The sequence below is a fragment of the Bactrocera neohumeralis genome, chromosome 4, assembly GCF_024586455.1.
Source record: "Bactrocera neohumeralis isolate Rockhampton chromosome 4, APGP_CSIRO_Bneo_wtdbg2-racon-allhic-juicebox.fasta_v2, whole genome shotgun sequence".
Taxonomy (NCBI): domain Eukaryota; kingdom Metazoa; phylum Arthropoda; class Insecta; order Diptera; family Tephritidae; genus Bactrocera; species Bactrocera neohumeralis.
In genome coordinates this window covers 9,663,154-9,674,092 of record NC_065921.1, presented here as the reverse complement: position 1 = coordinate 9,674,092, position 10,939 = coordinate 9,663,154, and the positions used below count along the sequence as shown (strand labels likewise).

The 10,939-nt window shown below is 39.3% G+C and overlaps 2 protein-coding genes across 7 annotated transcripts in view; one reads left to right on the top strand and one right to left on the bottom strand.

Annotated features, from left to right (window-relative positions):
• LOC126754776 (sialin) overlaps positions 1-10,939 on the top strand; it is a 441,635-nt gene that overhangs the window by 372,565 nt on the left and 58,131 nt on the right. The gene's annotated exons all lie outside the window — the stretch shown is intronic.
• LOC126754772 (serine/threonine-protein kinase pakD) lies at positions 372-10,851 on the bottom strand. Of its 6 annotated transcripts, none has more exons than XM_050466882.1 (5): positions 10,784-10,851; positions 4,267-5,783; positions 2,598-2,786; positions 2,301-2,537; positions 372-1,039 (listed from the first exon to the last, which is right to left on the bottom strand). In XM_050466882.1, exons 2-5 carry the CDS (start codon positions 5,683-5,685, stop codon positions 602-604), a joined length of 2,283 nt encoding a protein of 760 aa, XP_050322839.1. In that variant the 5' UTR covers positions 5,686-5,783; positions 10,784-10,851; the 3' UTR covers positions 372-601. The 6 variants fall into 6 exon arrangements, with proteins under 6 accessions (XP_050322839.1, XP_050322834.1, XP_050322836.1 ...); XM_050466877.1 differs by having other exon boundaries at positions 10,708-10,845; XM_050466879.1 differs by lacking the exon at positions 10,784-10,851 and adding an exon at positions 10,496-10,695.

Here is a 10,939-nt window from a genome sequence, read left to right as displayed (position 1 = left end):
GGTTGGATAGGCCTGAAGCTCCAGATTAAGAAAATATATAATTATAACCGCCGCAGACTTATAGTTTTCGAGATGTATGCATTATTTCGGCAAAAAAACCAATTCGTCATATTCCGCTGCGCGAACCCGTCGGACGTAATTAATGGAAAAATGAAAAAATTCACTGCAGCGAAGCTACAATTGTCCGATCCGATGCAAGTTTTCCTTACGAGGACTATATGTTGATCGATCCGTTTGTATAGCAGCTATATACTATACTGGTGTGATATCGGCTGTTCCGAAAACTGAGCTCTTTCTTGGTGAGAAAAGAACCCCTCTTTATGGTATAAATATTTACACATCAATAAATATTAATTAAAAACCGTTACTAATTATTTGCATATTTTTAAAAAACACGCTTTATTATTTCGTAAAATATGTACGTACATTTGTAAGTTTGTATATAAATAATGTACATACTTATGTAATAAGTTGTGATGTAAGAGTGTTTTCAATCAACTCCTTCCATGTATGTGCACGTGAATATTAGTGATTCATTTAATGATTGAAATTGGCAATATTTTCTTATTCTTCATCTTACTTTTTCCGTTAACATTACTAGTTACATACTGCTCGACACGTTCGGCACATTACTTTCGAGTTTACGCCACACTACATTACACATTTCGCGCACCAACGCCTTTTCGCCGTCATCCATTTGGTCTCTTGAGTTCTCAATGAGTCCACTGAGACGATCTCGTTCCAGTTGTTCGCGTACCTCGAGTACTTGAAGCGCACGCACCACAGCTTCGGGTCGACTCGATATCGGATCGATTAGTGGATTTTGTGCTGGTTGTTGTTGTTGCTGCTGCGCCTGTTGTTGTTGATGTTGCTGTGTTTGTGCGGTTGGTGCTTGCGTTTGGGTATGTTGTGTCGCTAGGATATTGGATGTTGGCGTTGTTGTGCCAACACGCTCCTCTTCCAATTGCCGTATGCGTCGTTCCAACGAGCGCACGTATTGGACGGTCTGATCACTTAGCGTTGTTCGTAGCGTTGCTTCCTATTCAAATAAAATAAAATATAAAGTTTTTTTATGCATAATACAAATTTGTATAGTTTACTTTGGTGTAGAGGAAAGGTGGAAAGGTAAATTATATGCACGTCGAATGATGAAAATAATAAGAAAGGACGTTAACTTCGATTAAACCGAAGTTCCCATATAATATCCTTCACAAATAAAAAATCCTTTCATACCAGAACTTGATATCAGCTAAATAGCGGGTGATCCACGCAGAGTTACTTTTTTCAACAGTAGCCGTAGCTGAGAGTGTACACGAAGACCGTGGAAAATGGATCCTCCGACTGCTCGCAGCAACTCGGACTGACGTATAGACCGACTTGGCGCATTTTACGTCAGTATCTTAAATTAAAATCGTTAAAAATATAGCTTGTGCAAGAACTGAAGCCGCTGGACCTTCCCAAGCGACATCGCTTCGCTCTATGGGCTCTTGAAAAGTTCCAAGAAGATCCGACCTTTTCGAGCCAAATTTTGTCCAGCGATGAGGCCCGTTTCTGGCTCAATGGGCATGTATGAAGAAATTCAAGAGCTGTCATTTCATCCAGAAAAAACAAGGGTTTGGTTTTTGGGCTGGTGGAATCATCGGACCATATTTCTGCAAAAATTATGGCGGTGAGAACGTAACCGTCAATTGCGACCGTTTACGCGCCATGATAACTGACTATTTGATAGCTGGAATTAAAGCTCGTGATCTCGGTGACATTTGGTTTCAAAAGACGTCGCCACTTCACACACACCACATCAATCAATGGATTTATTGAGAGAACAATTCGCTGAGTAGATAATTTCATGTTTTGAGCCGGTCGATTGGCCACTCAGAACGTGTGATATCACACCGTTAGACTTTTTTCTTTGGGTATATGTAAAGTCTAAGGTCTATGCCGACAATCCCGCTTTGGTTCAGGCCTTGGAGCAAAACATCACGCGTGTCATTCGCCAGTTACCAGTCGAAATGCTCGAACGAATCATCGAAAATTGGACTCAAAGGATGGATCATCTGAGACGTATGTAGCTTTCGAATGATAATACAAATTACCCATAAAATTTGAAGTTTCTGTGCTTTTCTAAAAAAAAAAGTAGGGAACCTCAAAATGGATCACCCTCTGCGTAAGTTCTATCAAGCACCTGACAGACTTGTTAGCGTTTTGTAAAAGATATATTTATGGAACCGGTTGCTCAAGAAACTCTATAACTTCCCGTCAAAAAAGTTTAAATTCTCATCCTGTTCAAACGATGTACTTACGGGCATTTGTCGCTCATAGTTCCTTAACGCCGATAAAGTTTCTTCTGCATTTGTGCTTGAACTGCTGCCATCACCATCATCCCGTAACGGATTGCGTACCGAGCTACCGCAATTGGCACAGAGCGCATTCGCCGCAATATGTGTGCGCTCCTCGTCCAAGTACAGGCACAACTCTTTCAATTCCAGATTATCGGTAATTAGTTCTTGTTGTTTGTCGTCGAGTTGACGTAGCTTGTGCTTTACGAGAAATCATTCGTTAAGTATTTAGAGTTAAGATCATGAGACCATCAGACCTACCTGATAAGCGGCCACCTCCTGTCTCATCACACTGGCGGTATATCTGCCGAAACGCTGCCATTCTCTTGCGAGTTTCCGACCCTTTTGACGATCGTCATCAAGGAAGCAACACAAGTCACGCAATTCCTGATTGTCGTCGAGTAAACGTTGATTCTGTTCCTTTAAGACGCGTAGCTCATTAATGAGGCCCTGGTCGTTTGAAATGTTGGAAAATTAGTGTTAAAATATATAATATTTTTAAAGTAACGGAAGTATTATTATATACATCTGATCGAATTTAACCCGGAGTGCCCTGAAACCGATAGTTTTTTCTATAGATTGGTACAAGCTTTTTTAAGTCACCGGAAGTTTGATCTTTATATACTAATTAGTACGTGTTTGGTAGTTCTTGCTTACGAAACAGTTTGTATCGCGAGATTTTTACCGTGGGAAAAATTTAATGAGTTTGCTTTAAGCTCTTATGGATCGACTCAACCCATTTTGGTTAATGTTTTGAGTTTGAACCGTGTCAAGTCTAGAATTGTACCTTGAATTGTGCTTGGTGTGGTAAGTTTAGACGTAGTGAAATGAGCACCGAAAACGTTGAACGCAGTGGGCGCCCAGAAGAGGTTCTTGTTGACGAAAACATCGGAAAAGCACATTAAATAATTTTGGTTGACCGTAAAGTGAATTTGTTCGAGATAGCAGGCACTCTAAAGATATCAACTGAATGAATATTTGGGTATGAGAAAGCTCTGTGCAAAACGGGTGTCGCGAAAGCATCCTTTTGACCAAAAACACCGACGAGTTGATGATTCGGAGGAATGTTTGGAGATGTTCAAGCTTAATAAAACCAAATTTTCACGTCGATATGCGACAATGGATGAAACATGGCTTCATTACGAAATCCAATCGACAGTCATCCCAGCGGACTGTACACGATGAACCCACTCCAAATCTTGCAAAAATGTAACAGTCGGCCGTCGAGGTTATGGCGTCTGTATTTTGGGATACGCATGGAATAATTTTTATTGACTACCTTGAAAAAGGAAGATTCATTGACAGCGAGAATTACATAGCGTCTGAAGAACGAAATCGCCGAAAAACGGCCGCACTTAAAGAAAAAGAAAGTACTGTTTCACCAAGCCAATGCACCGTGTCACAAGTCAGTGAAAACGATTGCGAAAATCCAAGAATTAGTATTCGAATTACTTCCGCATACACGGATTCTCCAGATCAGACCCCAACGACTATTTTCTGATTTCAGTTCTCAAAAGAATATTCGCTGGAAGATTTCGTCGAATGAAGAGGTGATCGCCGAAAATGAGGCCTATTTTCAAGCAATCGACAAATTGTACTACAAAACTGGTATCGAAAAGTGGTAGGGTCGCTATAATCAATCTCCCTTGAAAGAAAGTATGTTGAATAAAGAAAACGAATTTTGCCAAAAAAATATGTTTTGCTATGGTGGCCCCGGGGACTTTTCCATTGACTCGGTTATTTGTAGTCCAAAATAAGTTTCACATTGACGAATATGAGATCTACCTTTGATTAGGAAGTTTTGAATCTTTTAGGAACACGAAACTCAGAACTTAAATAACCAACCCAGACCACGGACTAAGATAGTCTAGTGTTTAAATAGTAATTCATAACTTGGAACAAAAGAATTGATCGTTCAACAAATATTTACCTGCAGTTGTCGATTCTGTTCGGCGGTGAGACGAGTGGTGCCTGTCGACACAGCAGCGGCACTCGAGGTGATCGAAGCATTCGGCGATGGATGATCCTGATCACTTTTACGCACAAACTTAAGCATATCTTGTTGATGCTGCTGCTGTTGCTCCACTTGTTGCTGCCGGTACTGTTGCTGCTGCTGCTGTTGTTGTTGTGAATTATAGAAGTATTGCGGATTCGTAGCGCCACCCGCAAGTCGCGTACTTTGTCGCTGTGCAAGCGCTGTCTGATGCGTTGGTAAGTAACGACCGCTGCCACCGTTTAATTTCAACGAATCTGGTATATAGACAGGCGACAATTGTGGTATGTCCGGCGGATATTTAAGATTGAAATGCGTGGTATCGAAATTCGCGGACGCAAGCTGTTTGCTGCCGCCCGTCGCCGACTGGCGCTGGCCGAAGGTCTCAGCGCTCTCCGCTCCGCCGCTGCGCAGTGTATTTATGTGCTTCAATATGCCCGCCTGGTTGCCAGCCGGTTGGGGTGGTGGTTGGTAGCGTGGCGGTATGGAATGTGCTGGCGCCTTCAAATGATTGGCAGCTTTCAGCGCCTGCAGATTGTATGTGTTTCTTTGCTGCTGCAAGGCGACGCCGTTTATCGTAGACGAAGTGCCTTCACTCTCGCCACTCAAATGCTTCGAAGCTGTTTGCTGCTGTTGTTGCTGGCTGTGATGGTGCGGCTGGTGCTGTGGATGGTGCTGCTGGTGGTGGTGCTGGTTATGGTTGTGAGGACGCTTATCCTTTGCGCTACTTGAGGATGTTGGGTGTAGGTGTGTTGTTTGTTGTTGTTGTGCGTCTGTTGAAATGCCACCAGTTGACGCAGCTTTCGTGGGCTCGGTCGTGTGCTGTTGCTGTTGCTGCTGTGGGTGATGTTGGTGTACAGTGGCGATGGTTTGCAGCTGGTGCGAAGGCAATGTGGCGCCGTTGGAGTATTTTGTAATTGGGTTGGCTGATGGCAACGCCGATGAGTTTGTCGTCACGCTTTGCTGTTGCTGGTGTTGCTGTTGGAGTGTGCGTTGCGCCAAGGTTTGCACCGCACTGGGAGCTGGCAGCGAGCGCCGGGTTTGTGGTGCTTGTAATTTGCTCGAAATCGTAGCAGAAAATTGCTGTTGTGTTATTTTGTCACACTCGTTGTTATTATTCGATTTCGGGTTATTATGGGAGATGGCGTTGCTGTTGTTGTTGTTATTGTTATTGTTGATTGTGTTGGTGTTGACACCAGTTGGCAATGTGTGTGACGACGTTTCTATCGTTTTTGTTTTGCTTGCATTCAAAAACTTTTCACTCAGTTTGTTTATATTGTTGTTATTGTTATTGTTATTATTATTATTGTTGTTGTTGTTAGTAATACCAGACATTTTATTAGACGTCTTAGTCATTGCTTAAGGCATTTGCTGTTTGTTTATGTTGTAGTTGGGTATTGTTGACCCCAAAGTCTACCAATGCTCCTCCTTGCCCTTAGACATTCTTAAGCAGTCTACAGAACGAAAAACAAGGAACGAAAATAATTGAGATTGATTTTAATTGTTTTGAACATAAACTTTTTATTGCTTGTCCTTCTTTTTAAGTTTTTTCGAAAGAAGAAATTTTATTTTCCAACCAAGGAGGGTCTTAGCTGAAAGTGCTGAGTCAAGACCAAGCAAGTTTAAAGAGTTATTGACTATGATGTTGGATGAAGCATACTTTCCAAAGTTTTCAAATTGATAAAGAGCTTCAAGTTCTATTACTGTTATCTATGAGCTTAACCAAATCTCATCAGACTGGGAAAAAGTTTGCGCTCCTCTGGCCTTTTGCTTTCTAACACTTGGCCTTCGGATCTGACGCGAGCTCGGTATGCGTTGGTTATCAACTAGAAAATGCGTGGCTGCGATACAACGTGAGTTGTCTATAGAATTACTTGGTCTTAGCAAGGTTTATATACCTCAATGCAAGAGTTCTTATTGGATACTGTTCTATCCGTACATATCCCGAAATACTGAAAATGTTAAAATTCGGTATCAATTCGGTAATCATTACGTCTCTGAACTAGGCGAATTGATATTAGCCCTCTTAAATAATAGTGACAGGTTCAAAGACTTTCCCGACATGCAGAGACCTATTCGTACCATTCATAGGAGTTCTCAGCATTACAATGGACTGACGCCATTAGCTGTTCAAGTGCGATCATTTGTGACTTCAGATCTACCTGATTACCTAACCTAAGCTCTACTATTTAAAGAATAGACAGTTAATGCTAGTCATATTTTAGGTCACAGTCGTTGCTTTTTTGCTTTGTCATATTTGAAAACAATTTTATCTTTACTCATAAAGAATGTTTTATAACGTGTGATCCAAGTAGAGGTACTTTTTTCAATAGCCTTTTTTACAGATCATGGGTGAGTCGTGTCAAGCTGTCATGTTATTTTTGTTCAGTATTGTTTGGCATTTCAATATGGAAAGACTTACGCCTGAACAGCGTTTACAAATCATTTGACTGTATTACGAAAATTCACATTCTGTAAAGAATGTGTTTCGCTCAACTTATAGTCAACATAGTCGGCCTACTGAGCATACTGTTCGCAACACCATCACCCATCTTGATACCTAGCATTCACTATTGGATAATTTTCGACCGAAGAGACCACGTCCAACACGCAGTGATGAAAATATAGCAGCCGTAGCTGAAAGAGTTCACGAAAACCGTGAAGTCGATTCGGCACTTTTCGCAGCAACTCAGACTGACGCATAGAACAACTTGACGCATTTTACGCCAAGATCTTAAATTGAAAGCATACAGAATACAGCTTGTGCACGAACTGAAGCCGCTCGAACTTCCTAACTGACATCTCTACGCTCTGTGGGCTCTTGAAAAGTTTCAAGAAGATCCGACGTTTTTGAGAAGTTTTTTTTGAGGTCCATGTTCTTTCGAATGATAATAAACATTCTCCAATAAGTTTGACGTTTCTTTGTTTTTTCTTTAAAAAAGTTGAGAACCTTGAAATGAATCAATGGATCACCCTTTATATACATTTTTACTAAGTTATTGCGATTTCAAAATCCAATGGACAGAAACTATATGTTGTAGAAATATTAGAAGAAACGTACTGGACATTTTACACGAAGTCGAGACAACCCCAACAGTGCTAAGGACAGGTCTCTCAGCTAGCCCTTTTTTTCATTCAAGAATTAAATTCTTTTCAGATTTCATAATATGGTATAGGCGCATCAGAGTGTAATTTATTTAATCAAAGAGTAATTATTTCCTCTAGGAGTCAGTAACGACCACATTAGTTTCACTTACACACATTTCAAAATATAAATATTTAACGATAATTTTTTTACGCTTCACGCTTAGTGATCAGAATAAGTATCCAAAGAAATGTTTAGTACAAATGATTGCTAAAACTTTTGTAATCGTCTACAAATTTTGGCATATTTAAATATGAGCGGGCATATTCATATAAACGTAGATATATTTGTACATATTTAAATGTGTTGAAATAAAAATTACTATGACATTGGCGTCTATGCAAATAACATCTAACGCGTTGCTTTTTTTCTGCGTGCCATCCATGAAAGGCAAAGAATTTCGACAAAGTGCAAACGAGAAGGCAATAACATGAAAATATATAAACGAATTTGAGGCGTTAGACAAGCTGTGCTTCTTTATGACCCAGATAGGTGACGAAGAATGCGAAAAATTCTTAAATTTAAATAAGAAAGTTGAAGAAAGCTTAAAGATGCTAAGAAGCTTGCAAACATTTCAACTCCTAAAAATAAAACTTTTCAAGCGGCTCTTTGGAATAACTCTTATTAGTAATATGCGACAATCAATTATTTTAACCCTCTCGACCATTTTCACTCGTTGTTTAGTACATATTCTGATTTAATTTGACCCGGACTGGTCCATTTATACCGCGAGCCGATACTAGTTTTTTTCATAGATTGCTACAACCTTTGTAATGTAATAAATCATCGAAACTTGCCTCACAGGAGTCGTCCATCCACCTCTATTAATGGCGATAACATCCAAAAATTGAAAGAATCAGTCTTTGAAAAGCGTCGTGTTAACATCAGGAAGCTCTATAAAGGATCTTAACATCTCTTATCGATCTGGTATTCTGGGTATGAAACGTGTCAATGCGAGACTTTTATCGAAATGCCTGAATCTTTTGCAAAAGCGACATCGAGTAGGCGTTGCTATAGACATGCTTGACCCTACATTTATCAGACGCTTCATTACTGGTGACGGGACATGGGTTTATGAATGTGACGGCGAAAAGGTAGAAAAATTCAGCGAATAGCGCTCCAAATATAATATTAGTCGAGTCCGAAAAAAAGAAAATTCACTGAAGGCACTGTATGCTTCGGGGCTTATAACAAAATTATGCGTTGGAATGCATTTTTAAGCTCGGCCAACGCATTGCACTGAAGGCACTGTATGCCATCCCAGCCGAGGCTTTCAACACATGTATGGAAAATTCTGCGTTGGCATGTTTCTAAAAAATCAGGAATCTATTTTGAAGACGATAATACAAACTGGCATTCAAATACGGGAACACGTAGAATTTTTGGCAGTCCGGGTCAAATTTGATCAGATGGTATAATTGTTTAATATCGAACTTTTCCATTCGAATTGTCTTATAGAGACTAATATTGGTTTAGAAGTCAAAATCAGTTTAAGCCGGGCTTATGCGACTAACAACAACTAGTAGCATATTTTTATGAAAATCAGTATCTGCCAATACCTATAAATGTATTAAACAAGGGTTTGGAAACCAAGTTTTCAATCAATACAGTGCTATCGATCTCTATTATGGTTATCAAGTACAGCTGGTAGATGTCTTTGTTGTATACCAGAAGAGACTTCACCAAAAAAATTATAATAAAAAAAAATTTATTTTTACGAAATATCAAATACTTATGAGGAGAAAGTAAAAGAGACGTAACCGCGCATAAAATCTGTACAATATAATTCTGTCAATATGCGCAGCATTATTATATTTGCTAAGCCGGAATGTGCCTTAGGCCTACATACCGATCTATGCGCCTTTCTACATATTTAGGCATGTAATTATGGGGCTACCTACATAAATGGATGTATCAGTATCAAAAGGAAAAGTGTTACACTTCAGCGAACGTCTGCTAGAGTTGTCGCACAACTTCGAGGCGCTATAGACACGCCTACATACATATAAATATAATATGTATGAATGTATGTGCCCATGTATATATGTACATATATTAAATGTACATACATACATACATATGTGATATGTCATTAGATTTACGTTGGCGATAAAAGCGTTTCAGATTTACCGCCAAGCTGGTGACTTGCCTTTCTACGCATACATTAACTTACATATGTACATATGTATGGGTGTGTACTTTAAACATATATTTATTCATGTGGGGTGTTGCATATTGATCTTGCTTATGAAACGTAGTTGAAAAAACCAGCGCTTTTATTAATAAAAAATTGTCGCGTTTATGCACATATCGCTTGCTATTAATTTCTAACATCCTTTTCTGGTTTCTCCGAATCGAGGTCACTTATTGCTTGCACACTGAACTTGAGTGGCGCACAAGCCAATTAGATTTTGCGCCACGAGATTAAACTCAGCTTTTAGATTTCTACAAATATTGTAGACACTAACTAAGCGGCAGTTTAACACACATTTTTTACGCGAATTGAATTGGAATTGAATAAAAAATATCAATTTATTCGAATGCACGATAACTGAGCCACATTTAGAGGGCTTCTTCACTTGCTCAGCGGCATTCAACAGGTAGGATTTTTCATCTTGTGTGGGTTTGCTTTCACAACACTTTACTCACAATTCGCGCTTTATTTTTCAAGAAAATTGAGCAGTTTGCACTTATTTGTTTTTAAAATAAAGAAATTATTCCATTTCCTCAGTCACAAAGTAGTATTTTATGCATTTTCACTTCACCCAATTTGCAGTGATACTAAAAACAAAAAATTTTGTAAGCAGATGCTTGACATCTTTTACCTACTAAGTGAATACAAGTGCATCCAATGGTAAATGTATCTAAATATCTATGTATCTGCGACACGAAACGCACAAATAGCAGATTTCCAGAGCTCACTCTCTTGCTAGCGCGCTCTCACAGCCTCAAACTCACGCACGATCGGCAACTTTGCAACAAACGAATTTGTATTGCGACAATTTTACTTCCCACACTCACACATACACGCGAACAGGCACACAGCGGCGGCTTAGTGAAATGCTTATAGGAATGTTTTGTTTTGTTTTTGTTTTCTTTGGCTTTTTGCTCTCGCGCTGTGGTTCGCTCTTAAAAATTGCTTCCGGTTTTGCTTTTCTCCTGCGTATATGCAAACAAATGTAGCCAATTGTAGTCACATCACAAACATGTAATTTTGATACAAACTCAATTACTTTCGTGTGATTTATGCACTTTATTATTTATTTCACGTATTATTTAGCGTTTTATTTAATATTTTGTTAAATTTACTTGTATAATTCTCACTGAAAATATACACAAAGACCGTCCAATTGAACACTGAGAGCAAATCAACAAATTTAATTCGAACATATACATTTCTACTATGCCGTGCTACCAGCTTTTATGAAAATATAAATAAGCCAGTTGTGCCTTTTCACAAATCTA